The 19560-nt window shown below is 53.5% G+C and overlaps 1 protein-coding gene across 1 annotated transcript; it reads right to left on the bottom strand.

Annotated features, from left to right (window-relative positions):
• Nucleotides 1-5: 5 nt before the first annotated feature.
• On the bottom strand, nucleotides 6-19304 carry LOC130263545 (complement receptor type 1-like). Its single transcript, XM_056511121.1, has 35 exons — nucleotides 19232-19304; nucleotides 18473-18652; nucleotides 17815-17997; nucleotides 17483-17662; nucleotides 17152-17334; nucleotides 16491-16673; nucleotides 16159-16338; nucleotides 15828-16010; nucleotides 15357-15575; nucleotides 14880-15071; nucleotides 14558-14657; nucleotides 14166-14251; nucleotides 13142-13336; nucleotides 12613-12792; nucleotides 12335-12526; nucleotides 12140-12239; nucleotides 11770-11855; nucleotides 11137-11331; nucleotides 10259-10441; nucleotides 9752-9931; nucleotides 9371-9553; nucleotides 9056-9238; nucleotides 7780-7971; nucleotides 7089-7271; nucleotides 6686-6877; nucleotides 6344-6440; nucleotides 5747-5832; nucleotides 4590-5034; nucleotides 3438-3934; nucleotides 2980-3162; nucleotides 2098-2277; nucleotides 1661-1690; nucleotides 1458-1533; nucleotides 1133-1217; nucleotides 6-567 (listed from the first exon to the last, which is right to left on the bottom strand). Exons 1-34 carry the CDS (start codon nucleotides 19302-19304, stop codon nucleotides 1136-1138), a joined length of 5862 nt encoding a protein of 1953 aa, XP_056367096.1. The 3' UTR covers nucleotides 6-567; nucleotides 1133-1135.
• Between the last annotated feature and the right edge of the window lie 256 nt (nucleotides 19305-19560).

The raw sequence follows: 19560 nt of genomic DNA, 5'->3' as shown, positions 1-19560 counted from the left end.
CGGAATTGTCATCATCAGCTTTTATTAGGTTAAGCATTGGTAGAGGAACACTGCACATGAGCGTTGCTGGAAGGAAATAAAGATGTAAATTTGGCTGTAATTAAGACATTAATTAACACATGATTCCTCCCACCCTTGTGCAGGTATGTTGTGGTGGGCAGTGAGACAGGGAATGGGGGTCATGGCCAGTGCATTATTCATTGTTTCTCCCTGCCAAAGCTTGGGGTTGTCCACTTGTTTATCCATTTTTTGGGGGGATAAAGGAAATACTCTTCATCAGGAGCAGCACAGAGAATTCCCTCCAAGGCAACACCCACACTGTGTGCAGTCTGAGATCCTTACAGTAACTACTGAGAGCAGAAGAGCATTCATGATTTACAGTAAAAGTCCCTTTTTTTTTGGCCACAGAATTCCAGTCTCCACACGAGCAGCCCTTCCTCGCTGCGGGTGCCTACTCTGCAGCAGCCTGGGGAGGAGGTGATGTCCTGCTGTTGAAATTAGAGCTTTCCTGCTTTTGTACTGATGTGTGGAGATTCCATCACCACCCGGAGAGGGAGGAGGGAGTTTCTGGGAAATGCTTTGTTTCAGATAAATCACCAAAACTGATAGTGTTTATATGTGCTGCTGACAGTAAAAATTCGCTGTTGACTGCAGTAGATCCAGCATAGAAAGGAAATCCACTTGTAAGTAAAAATACCATTATAGCAAGTGTGAAAGCAATAAAAAACCCCAGAGACCAAGTTCAGTGTCCTTTTCTGACTCTGCTGTGGGTGAGGCAGGTTTTTTTTTCATGATCTGTACAAATTAAAAGCAGCTTTAAGTCAGAAGCAAGGACTGGTCTGGAAGTCTGAGCTGTGCACACCGACCATCCAGATTGTGGGAAAGGAAAGAGCTGAATGTTGTATCAGAAAGAAAAATGGAATGTTTTAAAACCCCAATATATTTAAAACATCTTCTGTTCAGCAAAAGAAAATATTCTATCAGAAAATTAATAGAAAGAAGTTTTTACTTGAATGATTGTGTTAAGAAAATAGTCATTCAAGGAGACAATGCAGTCAGCAATATAAACAAATGACAGTATAGTTATTGCAGCTCTAACTGATATTTTGTGCTGAGGAATATAAAGCCATACCTCCTATGGCAGACAGGAGCCTTTGTGTTCAGTTGCTGGGGTCAGGGGGGTTCTGTAATTATAGTTTTCATAGGTATGATAATAGCTATATGAAAAAGAAGAAAACAATGAGTTGCCTTGTAAAAGAACACTTAGTTTGGTTTCTTTTAAGAAAGAGAGTTTTGAAATAAAATTACATAACCACACCATGGATTCCAAGTTGTATCATTTGCAAGTTGAAAGTACAAAATTACAAGACACTGGGGCAAATACTTCAAGTGTATTCAGTGTATAAAGCTTGGGACTTGGCCCCAAGGGGCAGGAACAAAAGCCAGAGCTGCCTTACCCTTCCTTCTGCTTGGAAATTATTTTCCAGGCAACGCCAGCCCCCAGGAGCAGCAGAACTGCTGCTGCTGCCACTCCTGAGGGAGAAGAACACGGGTTATTCTCACTGGCTGTTGCCAAGAACACCAAATGCACAGCAGAGTGTATCTGCCAAGGGAGGCTGTGCCACTGAGCTGGGGACAAAAATGTCTGTAAGCTGCTTACCTAGGCCGACTGACCTGGACTTGGGGGACACTGCAGGGAAGGGAAAAAATGGAAAATCAGCAAACTGTTCTACCAAAATCCAGCGTTTCTCAACTGTCCTTAATCAATACCAGTAAACCTTTTAGAATCACAGGATGGCTTGGGTTGAAGGGATCTTAAAGTTCATCCAGTTTGACACCCCTGCCATGGACAGGACACCTTCCCCTACCCAGGGCTGCTCCAAGCCCTGTCCAGCCTGGCCTCGGGCACTTCAGGGACCCAGGGGCAGCCACAGCTTCCCCATGCCAGTGTCTCCCTGCTGAGACCTACAGCACCACATTTCTCAGAACCACACCCTTGTATACTTCCTTTTCCTAACAATCCAAGCAGATATTTGCATGTTCGAAATGCATTTGCATGCTTCTGTTTGTTCTTTGCTTTGTTTACATTCCACTCACTCAGTTTACAGGCTGGCACGGGAGGGTCCCAGCTGAAATCCTCTTGGCACTGGGTGTGACTGATGCCTTCCAGCATGTAACCATCGTCACATTCAAGAGTGATGTTAGTGCCAGAGCGATAACTATTTCCTTTAATGGCCTTTTTAACACCTTGGACATCCGGGAATTCACATCGAATCTCTGAAGTTGGAAAGAGTAAAAAGAGGAAACACAAAATCTGAGAAACACAGCTGTGGATTATTTAGGATGTTGCTCTTGAATTCCTTCTGCGTGTAGCCAGGAATTAATTCTCATTAATAGGATAATTCCTTTCTTTGTGCTGCAGAACTGGGGCAGTGCCTCAGCCGCACATGGGATTCCGAGGGGTCACAGACTCACCTTCGCACTGCGGGAGGGGCTGGATCCAGCCGCACATGGGATTCCGAGGGATCCCGGACTCACCTTTGCAGTGCGGGAGGGGCTGGATCCAGTCACACACGGGATTCCGAGGAATCACAGACTCACCTTCGCACTGCGGGAGGGGCTGGATCCAGCCGCACATGGGATTCCGAGGGATCCCGGACTCACCTTTGCAGTGCGAGAGGGGCTGGATCCAGTCACACACGGGATTCCGAGGGATCCCGGACTCACCTTTGCAGTGCAGGTGGGGCTGGATCCAGTCACACACGGGATTCCGAGGGGTCACAGACTCACCTGTGCAGTGCGGGAGGGGCTGGATCCAGTCACACATGGGATTCCGAGGGGTCACAGACTCACCTTCGCACTGCGGGAGGGGCTGGATCCAGTCACACACGGGATTCCGAGGGGTCACAGACTCACCTTTGCAGTGCAGGTGGGGCTGGATCCAGTCACACACGGGATTCCGAGGGATCCCGGACTCACCTTCGCACTGCGGGAGGGGCTGGCTCCAGGTTCCTGACCCCGTGCAGTTGATGACAGCGCTCCCGAGCAGTGAGTAACCAGGATCGCAGCTGTAGGAGACCGCGGCTCCGGACGGAAAGGGGGCTGAGGTGTTGCCTCTCACCTTCCCATTGGGGATGTTTGGAGGCTGCAGACACTTCACAGCTGGACAGGCAGGGAGAGAAACAACAGGATGCTGAAGGGTGGCCAGGGGTGACTGAGGCGCTGCCCCTCTGCAGCCTCCACCGTTCCCTTGGAATTTCTTCCCCTGAACTCAACAGCCCAGACCCCTGTAACTCCAGCAGGCATCGAAAAGGCTAAAAACATGAGCTTGCTCTTATCTCTCATTCTGTGCTCAGATTTACACCTTCTACAAACCTTCCCCTAAGGCAAGACTTGTTAAATGTCCTTTGTTCTTCGCAGTCTGCAGCAGAACACACCTCGGCAGACGGGAGGGGGATGGCTCCAGGCTCCCGATGCTGTGCAATAAATGGATGCTGTCCCCAGGAGAGAGAAGCCGGGCTCACAGATATAGTTCACAGATGTTCCCGGAGCAAAAACTGCTTTTGCTGGGCCACTGAAAGAGCCGTGGGTGATATTTGCAGGCTTGGAGCAGTGCAGCACTGAAAACAGAGACGTGCAGAGATGTTGGGGAGGGAACAGAAAAATCTTATGAGTGCCTAGCAAGTAGTTCTGAAACAATAGATGAAATAGAGATGCTGGCATACTTTGACATAGATGCTGAAAACATACAAGTGAAGGCTTGAGGCCTCTTCCTTTGTTTAGATGATACCAAATGCCACAAATACCAAAGAACCAACAGACATCCTGTCCCAAGCCTGGCAGGAAAGGTCTGAAGATAAGGGTTACAGATAAGAAAGCCAGAAAACATGGTAATTTAGTAGTTTCTATAGGTTGCATGCAAATATTAGGCAATTAGTGTATTGTATTAAATTGGTTAATGGAAATTAGAATATTCATCATAGAACAATACTTATTGTATTGTAAACAGGAAATCTCTCTAACCTCTCTTACCCCCTTGCTCTTATCTCTTACTTCTTACTCTCTTACTCTCCATGCCCTACCCTCTCTCTTACACCCACACCCTATAATAAACTACAAACCTGAAGAACAGAAAATAGTGAAAAGAGCTCCTGAGTCTGTCCAGCGACCGTCCAACCAACAACACAACCCCCACACAGATCAAAACAGAGCTCAGAGAGGCAAGAGGGAAAACTTCTGAGCAGCTGGGGAAGGGTGAACACTCCCCACAGCACTGACTCCATCAGCCCTGCCCAACCCTCTGCAAAATTCCCTCAAAAAAGCAGGACAGGTTGGGAGGAGGAGTTAGTGATTACTAAATTAAATCTTGCCTCTTCAGGTAAGAGACTTACCTGGCTTTGTTGTGGTATCAGGGTGGTGAAAACGTTCTGCCACTCCATCTAAATGCAGCATTAAGAGTTTAGAAACATGGTTGAGCAAATAAAATGCACAAATTTACCTTCATTTCCCATCATCCTGGTGTTACATTTCCGAGAAAAAAATTCACTGCTCTCTGACAGTCAGTGTCCTGCAGCTACCAAATCCCTCACTTCCAGGGAATGAAGAGAATGTGGATTATGGATTGCAACAAGCAGTGTGAGAAAGTGCAAACCATGCCAATACTTACAGCTTTACCCAAGCCCTGGCTCACCTCCTGTGTGTGAAGAGAGGCATAAATGAAAGGAAAAAATTCTGCGTTCTCCTTAAAGTAATTGGAGCAAACAGGAAAAATAAAACCAGCTTGGAGTTTGGTGGGCTGGCAGGAGAAATCAGGAGGAATGTGCAATCCCAGCAAGGCCCAGAGCTGCTCCTTACCCTGCTCACAGACAGGTGGGGGTGGGTGCCACCTCCTGTCCCCTCGGCACTGGGAGCTGGGGTGGCCTTGCAGGGTGAAGCCTCTGCGGCACTTGAAGGTGACAGAGTCCCTGTGGGTGTAGCGGGGCTTGGGGACAGCCACCCTCCCATTCTGGATCTGTGGGGCTGGGCACACCACCCCTGAAAGAGAAAATCCTGTTTGTTCCATGTCTGTGCTGCAGTGAGCACATCCCATGCTCAGTGTGCTCAGAGGAGTTTCACAGGTAGGATTTCGAGACTCAGGCGAGAATAATTCCAAGAACTCAGGGGTTTTAGTTCTTTTAGAAGGGTATTAAATATATAAACACAGTTTTGTGCCCTTAAACAGAAGAGTGTGAATATGTTCTAATAAATATATGAAATGGGGTAGAAATCTGTCAGTACTGTCATTCTCATGAATGTTTTACTATCCCAACCTCGTGCCTCCCAAAGCAATTCCACCTGAAGAAAAGAATAATTGCAATGATCAACCCCTGCAAAACATGCTTGTGCTTTGGATAACAGTACAGGATTTGGAAAATTCCATTTTGATCATACTCAAAATACCACTCTTCTACTGCAAGAACACGTTTTTTACTTGATTTCTTATTTATGGTTGTGAAACAAAAGTGACAAGTCCCTGCAGGCATCTCACAGCTCTTCAGTCTGCATTGCTGTGACAGATCAAAGATTTACAACTGAAAGATTTTTAGAAGAAACCAAACATGCAAGTGTAAAAAAAACCCTATCCCAGAGGAATATTATGCTTTTAATAGTCTTATTCCTTTCATTCTATATATTTAAAAGAAATGCTTTTTAATTTTAAGGACTTAATATGGCAGTTCTGGCCCTGATCTAGTGGTGACCTACTTACTCTGACAGATGGGAGGCAGACCAGTCCAGGCAACATCTCGTCCCAAAATCTCACATCTCCTGTGGGGCTGGCCAACCAGTCTGTACCTGGGGGTACAGAGAATTATCAGCTCATACCAAGTCCTTCAGCTTGGATTTTGCCCTCCCCAGAGATTTCCTGATTCCAGCTGATCACTGAGGTCTCTCTGCTGGTTTGACACGTGGGAATGAAGAACACCAAGTTCCTTCTTCCCAGAAGCAAAAGAAGCAACACTGACCCCAAAAACTCTGGGTTAGACTGGTCAGGTGCTAAATCAGGATCCAACTGATTTCCAGAGGGCTGGAGCCTCCTTGCATCACAGGCTTGCTCCCCCTCTCAGCTCCTGCTCGAGGACATCTGAGAAGGGAAACTGGAACTGGTTTGCAAATTAATCTATTGAGCACAGGAGGAAAAATGAGACAACTCTCCCTTTCTGGAGCAGGCAGCTACAGCAAAATTGGAACCAAAATTCCAATTCAGGTCTGCTGTGGGAGAACAGCTGTGCAGAGGAGTGGGCTCTGATCCTTCACCCAAGACCAAACTCAGACACAGAGTCAGCAAAGGCAGCGTGGGACTCACCCTTCATCACACGTATAGTTCACGGTCGACCCAAAAAGGAGATCTGTGAGAACAGCTCTGCCATTCCTGGGGGGGTCTGGCTGTTTACATTGCTTCCCTGGGAAAGAACAAGGCTGAGTTTAAACTCCTCTCTTGAGGCTGTGTCACACACTATGAGAAGGTATCTGAAGGCTCTGTCCAAGTTCTGACACCAATAAAGATGAAATTTCAAAAAGGCCCAAATCGGCCCTGACCATGTGACTAGTAAAGCCATGTAAGAATCTTTCCTTCAAAAATTCCTCTGAGAAACCCACAAAAGAGACAATTTCTGACAATCAACACCAAAGGGATGGAGCTATTCACTTTTACAGAACTCTAGGGCTTCAGACCACGTGTGGTTCTGGAGGCAAGTCAGAGTTTGGGGCATTCCAGGACGCCTCGAGTGTCCCGGCCGGCAGCTGTAGCGCACGGTGTCCCCAACTGCAAATTCCTGCTGGTTCTTGTATTCCCTGGTTAGCTCAGCAAAGCTGAGGTTTGGAGGTGCACCACAGCCACCTGTCAGGGGAAAAAAAAATAGGGAGGAACGGGAATGTCAGCACAAAAGTTGTTTTAAAATGTGTTTTGAGTGTGTACAGCTTAAAAATCATTGTGCAAAATGTGTAAAAAGAAGGGGAGGGTAAAGGATTCAGGATTTTGGGAAGAGTGAGGATGAGTCCTACAGGCAGGAACTCCCAGGCTCCATAACCCCAAGCCTAGAACTGTGTACCTGCACACTGAGGGAGGGGGAGGCTCCAGTTGCCAGAGTCGGTGCAGTAGATGGATGCCTGTCCCTGGAGGCTGTAGCCAGGGTCACAGCTGTAGTTCACAACCATCCCAGTGGGAAAAACCTCCAGGTCCTGGCTGTCGTGGTTTCCTTTGTCAATATTTGGAGGTGAAGGGCATTGCAGCACTAAAGAGAGAGGACAAAACAAAACTGGGCAAAGGGCAGGGCCATGACACCGGGACAGGCTGGGGAGGTTGGGGTTGTTCAGCCTGAAGAAAAGGCTCCAGGGAGACTTTAGAGCCCCTTCTGGTGCCTAAAGGGGCTCCAAGAGAACTGGAGAGAGACTTGGGACGAGGGATGGAGTGACAGGAGTGGCTTCCCAGTGCCAGAGGGTGGGGATGGATGGGATGTTGGGAAGGAATTCCTCCCTGTGAGGGTGGGGATGCCCTGGATCCCTGGAAGTGTCCAGGGCCAGGCTGGACAGCACTTGGAGCACCCTGGGAAGGTGTCCCTGCTCATGGCAGGGGGTGAGATGAGCTGGTTTTAAGCTTCTTTAACTCAGTGTCATAGGAAAAGAATCGCTATTTTCAGGAGTCTGTCCAAACCCTCCAGAGGAGGGAATGGTAAAGGAGAAATGACAAAGCTTCAGCACACAACAATTTAAACAAATTAGAAGCAGCTGCAAAAAACTTACTTTTGCAAAACTCCTGAGCTTCAGACCACGTTAGATTGTCAAGACATGTGATAGTTGGTGATATCTGTGGCTGTCCCACGTATCCAGGCCGACAAGTGTAGTTCACAGTCATCCCAACAGGAAACTCAGTCTGATTTTCATATTCCTCGCTTAGCTCAGCAAACAGCAGAGGTGTTGGTGTGCCACAACCAGCTGCCAAGAAACAAAATGGGCATGAGGAAAATGTCCTTGGCTGTGAAATGCAGCTAAAGAGAAACAGGTGCATTGATGGGCACTGTTAAACCCCAAGTTATTAATGTGTGTTCTATGTAGTCTGACATTTGTCTGCTGCAAATTAACACTCAGCATGTAAGGACACAGGCACCTCGTTTTTGTGGTCTTAAAAAAAAGTTGCCTTCACTCAGCTCTGGGCTGTAGGGTACAGAAATCTTTAATTTCAGTATTTAGGACATCCAAGCCTGTCTCCTTTTGGGAAACTTGGGCAGTGCCAGCAGCTTAATCCCAGTGGTGAGCCCAGTGAGTTCTCCCAGGTGGGTGGCAGGTTTGCCTGATCCAGGGTGAGCCTGGCACGGGATGAATGCTGAGCCTGGTATTGGTTGAAGGCTGAGCCTGGCACGGGATGGGTGCTGAGCCTGGCACGGGATGGATGCTGAGCCTGGCACGGGATGGATGCTGAGCCTGGCAGGGGATGGATGCTGAGCCTGGCAGGGGGTGGGTGCTGAGCCTGGCACGGGATGGGTGCTGAGCCTGGCACGGGATGGATGCTGAGCCTGGCAGGGGGTGGGTGCTGAGCCTGGCACGGGATGGATGCTGAGCCTGGCACGGGATGGGTGCTGAGCCTGGCACGGGATGGATGCTGAGCCTGGCAGGGGATGGATGCTGAGCCTGGCACGGGATGGGTGCTGAGCCTGGCAGGGGATGGATGCTGAGCCTGGCACGGGATGGGTGCTGAGCCTGGCACGGGATGGATGCTGAGCCTGGCACGGGATGGATGCTGAGCCTGGCAGGGGGTGGGTGCTGAGCCTGGCACAGGATGGGTGCTGGGCCTGGCACGGGATGGATGCTGAGCCTGGCACGGGATGGGTGCTGGGCCTGGCACCCGATGGGCACCGAGCCAGCCCCACCTGCACAGCGTGGGTAGGGCCGGCTCCAGCTGCCCCCGGCCGTGCACAGCAGCGAGGGCTCCCCGAGCAGGGAGAAGCCGGGCTGGCAGGAGGGAGAGCAGAGCTCTAGCCCTGCACCCAGAGCTGCAGCAAAGCCCCTCCCAGCGGCTCACCTGGCTGGCAGGTGGGGACAGCGGGCACCCAGCGGCTGTCGGGCTGGCACTCGGCCCCTCGGCTGCCCCTCAGCACGAAGCCCGGGTGGCACTGGAAGGTGACGTTGTCCCCAGGGTGGTACACAGCCCTCCGGCCCTCTGCCACCTCCCCGTCCTTGACGCTGGGGCTGCTGCAGGTGACGGCTGGGAGGGAAAAGCGGCAGAGCTCGGGGTTGGGGAGCAGCTGCCAGAGCTGAGGGATCCTCCCTGGTTTTGGGAGCTGTGTGAGCACAGTGCTCTCCCTTCCCTCTGCGGGGAACAGCATTGCCAGCTCACCTTCACAGTGCGGGTAAGGGATGCTCCAGACTCCCGTGGGCAAGCAGGAAACCGTGGTTTTCCCGGTGAGGACGTACCCAGGGTCACAGTGGTACTTCACTGACATGCCAGGGATGAACTCGCTCACACCCTGGCTGTCGTGATGGCCGTTCCTGATAACCGGAGGGGAAGGACACGGCGGCACTGCAAGGAGAGGGAAAAGTCCCAGCTGGACAAGAGCTCGTAACACAACCCCCCTGGAGGGTAAGGCAGCCTCTTAACTTTGAATGAGGATCATGAGGATGGCAGAACAAACACGTGCACGTTTTTCCTTCCCAGCCCCTTTACCTCCACACAGAGGTTCAGGAATCTGCTACCACCCTGCCCCTCATCTGCACTTACACTTCTCACAGGTGGGGACTGGAGGGTGCCACTTGCCCCCAAACTGGCACCGAGACTCCTGAGAGCCGTTCAAGGCATAACCAAAGTTGCACTCGAAGAAAATGGTGTCCTCCAGCATGTAGGTGGTCTCCAGCCCACTGACTTTCCCATTCTCGATCTCTGGCCTGGTGCAGCCGGTTGCTGGAAGGGAGGAGCAGGAGGGTGTGAGGAGCTGGGGGTGTGGAGGGGCACTGGGCAGGGACAGCACCTGCTGCTGAGCCTTGGATCACTGCCACGGGCATTTCAACACTACTGACTCTTGCTCTTACACAAAACATCATTATTAGCTGTTCCTGGGCGTTTGTACCCAGCGGGCACAGAAAGGGAAACCCAGAGGGGCACACGGGGCTGCACCTGCCCGTGGCACCTCTGGTCTCTGCCTCCCCTGGGGCTTTGGTGGCAGAGATTAAACCAAGAGGCAAGAAGGGGGAAGAGCCCAGGGGCAGCAGAGAGGGGACAGGAGCACACCTTGGCAGCGGGGCTGGGGCCGGCTCCAGGTCCCCCTGGCCGTGCAGCGGACGGAGGCGTTGCCCAGCAGGGAATAGCCCTCGGCGCAGGAGTAGAGAACCAGCGAGCCCGGGCGGTGCCGGGCCCCGGCGCTGGCGCTGTGCCGCCCGTTGGCGATGCCGGGGGGCGCGGGACACGTCACCTCTGCCGGGACAGGAGGGGCGGGTGAGAAACGGGCAGGGCGAGAAAACCGCCAACCATCAACCTTGTGCCAGCAGAGGAGGGAGGAAACACCAGTGCAGTCACTCAGGAGCTCTGCTCTCCATCATGGACCAGCATCCTGCTTTTTAGGGCTTTTTCGGAAATAATGCATCAAATTTAGGTGTAATGAAAACATCTCCATCAGCAACAGAAACAAAAAGCTGTTACACCAAAACGCTGCTCAAATAAGCATTTGATGCGTAGAAAACCGATTAAGAAAATTGTAAATCCTCCGGGTTGTTTTGAACACTGACATTAACCGCTCTGAATAAATAAATAAGAATAAATAAGAATGAATAAAAATAAATAAAAATAAATAAAAATAAATAAAAATAAATAAAAATAAATAAATATAAGTAAATAAAAATAAATGTAAGTAAATAAAATAAATATAAGTAAATATAAATCAATATAAGTGAATATAAGTAAATATAAGTAAAAGTGAGTATTAATATAGAAATTAAATATAAATAGAAATAGAAATATATAAATAAATATAAATATATAAATAAATATATAATGATTTTAAAATCAATAAGTAAATAAATAAATAAATAAATAGAATCAGAGGATTGTGAGCTGCCCCACGTCCCTTGTGCCAGGGACAGAGCTGGCCGTGGGCACTGCCCGAGCTGTACCTTGGCACCGCGGCACTGCCCCGCTCCAGGTGCCGTGCTCCCCATCCAGGGAGGTGCAGGACAGGGAGGTGTTTCCAGCCGGGGCCAGCCCCGAGGCGCAGCTGTAGGTGACCACGTCCCCGAAGGAGAAAGTGTCCCTGGAGCCGCCGCTGTGTGTGCCCTGCGGGATGGCCGGAGGGGCAGCGCAGGTGATACCTGAGGGCAGGACAAGGTCACTGATGGACAGGAAACCTCCTCAGCAGTCACACAGTGACCCAAATTCTCCAGGAAGAAACTTTGCGTGAAAAAAAATCACACGTAGGTAGGAAAATCTACCCCCTCCTGTGAGTCACTTCCTTCTGCCCGTGTCTGCGACAATTGTCACCTCCTTTTCCATAACCATCGGTGGCACAAAGAGAGACTGGCCTGTGAGAAATACCCACTAACAGGCAGTTTGAAACATGAATGCTTCTTCCCAGTTTGGACCAGAACAATTAAAAGACCTTTTAAACTATTTTCAGAAGCATATCCAAAACAAAATGAAAGAAAAAGGAAATATTTTACACATTCAGTGACAACAAAACCTTTGGCTTGAAAGAAGCCCCACTTTATCATGGAAAGCATCTCCAAGAACCTGTTGTGTGCCCTACTTACGCTGGCAGACAGGAGGATCCCCACTCCACGAGACACGCGTGCCAGAGACCTCGCAAATTCTGTGGGAGCCTCCCACCAGCTTGTACCTGGACCACACAGAAGGGTTAATTAATTAACAGTGAGATTTCTTGGGATTTCTTTATGACCTTTGCAAGTAGCAGCCAAGAGTTCTGACTTGGGAGCTGGGTTGTGTAAAGCTGAAAATCCACTTCACTCTCACCAGGGCAGGACTCACCCCTTGTCACAAGTGTAATTTTGTGTAAAGCTCAAAATTCACTTCACTCTCACCAGGGCGGGACTCACCCTTGACACAAGTGTAATTTTGTGTAAAGCTGAAAATCCACTTCCCTCTCACTAGGGCGGGACTCACCCCTTGTCACAAGTGTAATTGATTCTGGATCCGAAGAGGAGATCTGTCACGACAACAGCCCTGCCATTCGCTGGGTTCCCTGGGCTGGGACACTGCTTCCCTGGAAGGGAATTCCAGCCTGTGTCAGCCCATCCCTGCCGGGGCTGTCACCACTGGGAGCAAAAACTGCGGGTGTTCAGCCCTTGCAGGACGCACTTGTACAGAAGTGCAGCGCCGCAGACCAGCTCTGGTTGCCGAGGCAGGTGACGGCCGGTGACACGCCCGGGAGCGGGGTGTAGCCGGGCTGGCACTCGTATTCCACCCTGCTCCCCTCGGGAAACACCGTCCGGTTCCTGTAGGGCTCCTTCAGCTCGGCAAAGCCCAGCCTGGCCGGGGCTCTGCAGCCAGCTGCCGGGAGAGACACACGGTGTCAGAGAGCCAGAAAAGGGGTTTGGGAGAGCAGGGGAGGGTCACTGCCCTGCTGGGACACTTGCCCTGCTGGCAGACAGGCACAGGCGGCTCCCAGGTGTTGTTTGGTTGGCACTGGGTCTCTCTGTGGCCGCGAATGGCATAGCCTGGGTCGCATTCGAAGGTCACCGTGTCCCCGTGTGCGTAGGCAGACCTGCGAGCCACGATCCTCCCGTTCTGGATCCGTGGGACAGGACAATTCGCCGCTGGAAAGAAAAAAAAAAAAAGAGGTGCAGGAGATCAAAACAGGCCCTCAGGCAGAGCAGAGCAGCTGTGGAGACACCAAGGGCTGCAATTTTAAGACAAGCCCGAAAATCATTTTCCTAGAGATGATGCTGTGCCTGCACCCTGCAGTATCAAACATCTCCAAGGGGATAGGGGATCCTGGGGCAGCAGGGTGGCTCTCCAGCCTCCCCTGCTCTGCCTGCACCTCAACCCTTAAAAATGCCAGGGCAAGAATTCCGGCTGGCTGGATTTTCCCGGCGCTTCCCAGCAGGGAGCAGCAGTGCTGGGAGGATTTCTGGGGTCCGTGCGGCTCAGGCAGCCCCGCCGCACCTCCGCAGGCGGGCAGGGGCTCGCTCCACACGCCGTTGTGGCCGTCACGGGTGGTGCAGTGCACGGAGGGCTCCCCGAGCAGGGCCAGGCCGGGGCTGCAGCTGTAGGTCACCGAGGTGCCGTAGTGGAACTCGTCCTGCAGCCTCCCCGAGTGTCTCCCGTGGGGGATGTCCGGGGGCGGCTCGCAGGGGATGCCTGCAGAGTGCAGAACAAGGCGTGTCAGTTCTACAGCACCAAACACCTGGAATCCCCCGGTCTGTGGGGCACAAACACTTGTTCTAAGGATGGATTGAAGTGAGCAGGATGGAACCTCCCTGGCAGGTAGAAAGCACAGCAGCATTCAAAGCTCTGTGGAGGAAATACCTGCACCCTTTGCATTTTTTACTTTTTAAGAAATAATAAATCAAATACTTATTTTGCACCACCTGATGCCAAATCCTGATGCCAGGATTGCAACAGGCCCAGTCTGTGTGTCAGCTGTGCTTCACACCTACCTGGAGAATCTGGGAAATGCTTTAAGAATGTACCAGAAAATGTTTTATTCTTCATATGAACCCCCTGCTCAGCCACACCACTTGATCAGCAGAGGTGGAATTGCTGAGGAGCAGCACAGCAGCTCCTGGGCAGTCGCCAGGGCTTGCAGGGAGGGAGCAATCCCAGGGTGGGATTTGGGGCTCACTGCTGGCCTGGCTCAGTGCTCTGTCTCTCCCTGGGACTGTCCTCTCTGGGTCTGACACAGCAACCCCAAGCTGGGCATGTTTCCCCTCCTCTCCTGCAGTGGGCTCGTGGTGTCAGTCAGCAGCAGGACACTCAAGCCCTGCTGGAAAAGCTCCAGCTGAGGTGCTGCTTTCCAGAATCCCCTAAGCTTTGGGATCTTGTACCTTTTCCCAGACTGCTTTCTTATGACTTCCAAACCTGATAATTGTCCTGCCCACAGAGCAGAGCAGTTGCCTGTGAAAGCTTTGATTGGAAAGATGTGGCAGTCTCTGCTGGAAAGGATTTCCCAGAGCCATGAGCTACTTACGCTGACAGAGGGGAACGTCCCCACTCCATGCAACACGTCCCCCAGAGACCTCACAGCGTCTGCTGGCTTTTCCAATTAACCTGTGCCTGCAGTTAAAAGGATCAGTCATTCACCCCAAGCCATTTCAGATGGAGTTAGTGCTCCTCCCCAGCACTGGGATGTGGGATCTGCCCTGCTGGCAGCAGAGCTGTGGCCCTGAAGGGGAGGCTCCTTCCTTGCTCTCCTGGCCCTTTTCTCAATATTTGTGTATAGGCACAATAGTGAGCACCTCATGTGCTCTATAGGTACAGAACCCTAAAGGGGCTTCTGTACAGAATCCATTTACTGGGAGTGTATGAAAAGGGATTAAAAAAGGGGACACTCACCTAATCCATCTCCAAACCAGGACTTACCCTTCCTCACAGCCGTAAACCACTGTAGACCCAAGCTGGAGGTTTGTCAGGGAAATAATCTTGCCATTCATAGGCTCCCCAGGGTGACTGCACTGTTTCCCTGGGGAAGGAAAACACCCTGATTTGAGGCTCCTGTCTCTCTACACCCCAGTACAAAATATGCAATTATTCCTCCAGTCCCCTGCCCACATTCCCAACAACAAAGAGTTACATGGCTTTACTAGTCACATATTCAGAATAACATCAAGGTTTTGGCAGCTTGGACAGAGCCTGAGACCTGATCCTCCTGCAACAATGGACACCAAAGCAAGGAACTATTCACTTTTACAGAACTCTAGTGCTTCTGACCACACTCCACTCTCAAGGCATGTAATAGTAGGTGACATTCCTGGGACTTTAGCATATCCAGGGCGGCAAGTGTATTGCACAGTCTTCCCAACAGAAAAACCAATGGCATTTCTATGCTCCTCATTTAGCTCAGCAAACTGTAACCTTGTGGGAGGATCACAAGCACCTAGTGAGAGAGAAAAGAGAGGTGAGAAGCAGGCAGGACAGGAACATCAGGGGCAGGCACAAAAAGGGCACTGTTACGAGTAAAGGGATTTGGTTTGCCTTGAAAAATGTATATTTGGATTAATATAGCCATTAATTAACACATTTTCCCAAAGGCTTGCAGAGGATTAGGTTCTTATTCCCAGGGTAGGCTTAAAACTTCCCCTCAAAGGGTTTGACAACATGTTTTAAACAGGATTAGGGGACATAAAACAGCAGTGTGCTCCGAGGCAGTTCTGTCACATACCTGGAGGCCTGCTGGAGGAGTTCTGGTCAGGCAGGGCTCTGTCACACTCGGGAGCAGGGGGCTGCCAGCTGCCATCCTCCTGGCAGGACACGCTGGCGCTGCCCCGCAGGCTGAACCCGTCCTGGCACCGAAATGTCACCGACTGCCCGGGTGCAGACAGAGCTCCGTGGCCACCAACCTGCCTTCCATTGGCCACAGTTGGGTTGATGCAGACAGTCCCTGGGAATGAGGGTGTGCAGGAGTTGGAGCAAGAGCAAACACAAAAGCACAGGCTGCTCGTGCTGCAGCAGCAGAACCGGCGGGATGTCCAAAACCTCCCCAGCCGTGGGAAGGCTTGACATTAACTGATTCCACGAGACACTTTACATGGAACTAACCCTCTTGGAGGATTTGTTTGCACTGGTGAGGGTGTCCCCTGTGCTCAGAGCCACACGGGGAGCTGTCCCCAGCGGGGACAGAGCCCGGGCTCACCTTCACAGCGAGGGCGGGGCTGGCTCCAGTTCCCCGATGCTCTGCAGAACACAGCGGCATTTCCAACCAGGTAATAGCCGGGATTGCAGGTGTACCTCACAGACATCCCAGCGCTAAAAACCGCTTTGTTCTGCCCGTTGTGATTTCCATTGGCGACCTCCGGAGGCATCGGGCACGGCCGGACTGCGAGAGGGAGATGAGAAATTAAACTCAGTGAGAGAGCAGGGAACAAGGGGAAGGCAGCCAGAGTGATGCTGCACGGATGGGTTAAATCCGTGCCCGAACCCCTGTTCCTGCCTGCACCCCTGTTCCTGGCAGCAGCCACACTCACCTCTCTGGCACACGAGCACCGGCGGGTCCCAGGTGCCCCCGGGCTGGCACCGAGCCTCACCGGGGCCCTCCGTGGTGTAACCAGCATCACAGGCAAAGTGCAGAGTCTCCCCAGCTCTGTAGGTGCTCTGCAGGTTGTGGACCTTGCCGTTCTGCACCTCGGGTACCCGGCAGCCGATCGCTGTGGGACAGCGACAGCGTCCTTTAGACTGCAGTGCATGAGCGGGTCCTGCACGCACAGAGCCCTCCCTCCCCTCTCCTCACTGCCAGGACCCCGCAGGACACGCAGCCCCCCTCCCGCCTCCCCAGCCCAGGAGCGGGGCACCCACACACCTTCACAGCGGGGCAGGGGCCGGCTCCAGAGCCCGGAGTCCGTGCAGGTGATGGACACGTTGCCCAGCAGCTGGAAGCCCTCCCGGCAGCTGTAGGTCACGGTCACTCCCCGGGACACCCTGGCCGAGGGGTGCCCACTGTGCCGCCCGTTGGCGATGCTCGGTGCCCGGGGACATGTCACCTCTGAGGAGGGAAAACCCCCTGAGACTTTGGGAGAGGTGATTTTGGGGAGCCTGCTCAGCCCCACCCTGCAGCACGTCTGACTTTGGGAGGACAGAGGGCTCGAGCCCCAGGTACTGGCAGCTGCAGCCTTTGGGTGTCCCGCCTATCCTCTGATTTTTCTGGACGAAGAGTATTGAAATGATCCATTTAAACGCAGCTGGTCTCCCCCTAAAAGCTGTGTCCCCTCCGTGCCCGTGCTGGTCCCAGCACTGTCACATCCTGGCTGTGCTGGAGCCAGGCTGTGGCTGCAGAACAGGGAGGAGGATGCTGCCTCGGGATTCCTGGGCCTTAGCTTGTCCTTTACGTATCAGAAACCCGTATATTTCATTAAAATGGAATTTAGTCTCTACTGAAGGTCTCAGTGGATTTGGAGAGGGTGTCCCCTGTGCTCAGAGCCACACGGGGAGTTGTCCCCAGCGGGGACAGAGCCCGGGCTTACCTTCACAGCGAGGGCGGGGCTGGCTCCAGTTCCCCGATGCTCTGCAGAACACAGCGGCATTTCCAACCAGGTAATAGCCGGGATTGCAGGTGTACCTCACAGACATCCCAGCGCTAAAAACCGCTTTGTTCTGCCCGTTGTGATTTCCATTGGCGACCTCCGGAGGCATCGGGCACGGCCGGACTGCGAGAGGGAGATGAGAAATTAAACTCAGTGAGAGAGCAGGGAACAAGGGGAAGGCAGCCAGAGTGATGCTGCACGGATGGGTTAAATCCGTGCCTGAACCCCTGTTCCTGCCTGCACCCCTGTTCCTGGCAGCAGCCACACTCACCTCTCTGGCACACGAGCACCGGCGGGTCCCAGGTGCCCCCGGGCTGGCACCGAGCCTCACCGGGGCCCTCCGTGGCGTAACCAGCATCACAGGAAAAGTGCAGAGTCTCCCCAGCTCTGTAGGTGCTCTGCAGGTTGTGGACCTTGCCGTTCTGCACCTCGGGTACCCGGCAGCCGATCGCTGTGGGACAGGGACAGCGTCCTTTAGACTTCAGTGCATGAGCGGGTCCTGCACGCACAGAGCCCTCCCTCCCCTCTCCTCACTGCCAGGACCCCGCAGGACACGCAGCCCCCCTCCCGCCTCCCCAGCCCAGGAGCGGGGCACCCACACACCTTCACAGCGGGGCAGGGGCCGGCTCCAGAGCCCGGAGTCCGTGCAGGTGATGGACACGCTGCCCAGCAGCTGGAAGCCCTCCCGGCAGCTGTAGGACACGGTCACTCCCCGGGACACCCTGGCCGAGGGGTGCCCGCTGTGCCGCCCGTTGGCGATGCTCGGTGCCCGGGGACATGTCACCTCTGCGGAGGGAGGGAAATCATCCTGCGGCTCTGCTCTTTGTGCTTTGTGTGCTGCTGGGACAGCCCGGGTGATGTCAGGGTGATTCCCTGAGTTCTGCTCTATTCGCTGGATCAAGGCTTTAGCTCACTACCGGTGCAGCTGCACCTGGAGGAAATTACTGGCAGTGATGACAGTCCGGACAGGACTGAAGGGACATCCCGGTCTGGCAGGTTGTGAATAATTTCCAGCCCACAATGAAGGCGAGCCCAGCTCTGCCCAGAAGCAGTGTCAGGAATCCCCCCGCGATTCGGATCCTGCCATCCCACGGGGTTAACTTCTCCCCATCCCTGCCGGAGCCCCGACAGGGCACAGACATCCCCGTGCCCACCGCAGCGTTTCTGTGTCTGTGCTTGGAGAAGGGAAGGCAGGACAGACCCATCCCGGCTTTGCCTTTCCGCTGAATCTGAGAGGACACAAGAGGGGACACTCACTCACCCTTTCTGCACTCTGGCGGGGGAGGGTCCCACCTGGAGCCGGCCCCGCAGGTGCTGCCGTGGGGACCCCGCAGGGTGTACCCCGGGTGGCAGTTGAAGGTCACAGTTTCCCATGTCCTGTAGTGATGGCGGTAAGGGAGCACCGACCCGTACTGGACCCTTGGGAAGGGGCAATAGGCAGCTGGGAAAGGAAAAGGGGAATGAGAGAAGGGAGATGTTCAACCGCACAGCTCGCAGGGCTCCTGCCGTGTGGAAGGGTCTGTGCAGCCTGGTGCCCTCGAGCAGGGCATGCACCGCGGGCTGCAGCTGGGGCGGGTCCCTGGGGCTGCGGGACCCTCCCTGCGCTCCTCAGCTGCAACCTCAGCTGAAAAATCTGGGTGTCCAGCATCTCATGTCAACCCCCCAGCGAGGTCAGGAGCCTTTCCTGGCCGTTCTGCAGGCTCTGAAGCCCCTCCTAAGGCCCCAGCCCAGCCCAGGGACACCCAGGGCAGTGCAGGGGTCCAGCAGCACCCCGGGGGTCTGTGCTGCCGGGGGCTGGGCGGGGGTGCCAGCCCGGGCTGGGGGTGCCAGCCTGGCTCTGATGAGGGTCTCTGCCAGCAGCAGAGGAGCTCGCAGGCTCTGTGATGCCCAGGACCAGTGCAGGGCTCCCATTTCCCTCCAGGGAAAAGCCCGGGGCTCAGCGAGGAGAGGAGCAGCAGTGAGGAAGAGGAGGGCGGTGGGAGGAAGGTCCCAGGGGAGCAGAGCGGCTGCTCTGCCTTACCTTGAGCCCCGGGCGGGGTGCTGAGCAGCAGGGCAGCGCTGCCCAGCAGGCAGAGGGTGAAGGTGGGCACCATCCCCAGCACGGACAGCGGCTGCTGGGGCGCGGGGCAGATATGGGCACCCCAGTTCCCCCCGGGGGAGGAAGGAGGTGCTGCTGGGGACTTCCCAGACTGTGGGGCAGGAACCTGGGGCTCCCCAGCACAGGCTGCAGGTGCCTCACGCTGCTGCTGTTTGGCAGGGAGGGTGTGGAAGGAGGGTGAGAAGGGCTGGGCGCAGCTGTGGCTGCACTGTGCCCAGGGTGCAGGGTCCTCCCGCCGGGGAAGGGGCTCA

The sequence above is a fragment of the Oenanthe melanoleuca genome, chromosome 26, assembly GCF_029582105.1.
Source record: "Oenanthe melanoleuca isolate GR-GAL-2019-014 chromosome 26, OMel1.0, whole genome shotgun sequence".
Taxonomy (NCBI): Eukaryota; Metazoa; Chordata; class Aves; order Passeriformes; family Muscicapidae; genus Oenanthe; species Oenanthe melanoleuca.
This window is presented reverse-complemented; position numbering and strand designations above follow the sequence as displayed.

Coding starts and splice junctions, on each gene's coding strand:
- LOC130263545 (XM_056511121.1), bottom strand. CDS start 19,304: ATGGTGCCCACCTTCACCCTCTGCCTGCTGGGCAGCGCTGCCCTGCTG. Junction 11,332..11,769: donor GGATCCTCCTGTCTGCCAGC/GTAAGTAGGGCA, acceptor TCCTGCCCTCAG/GTATCACCTGCGCTGCCCCT. Junction 6,441..6,685: donor AGCCCTAGAGTTCTGTAAAA/GTGAATAGCTCC, acceptor GTTCTTTCCCAG/GGAAGCAATGTAAACAGCCA.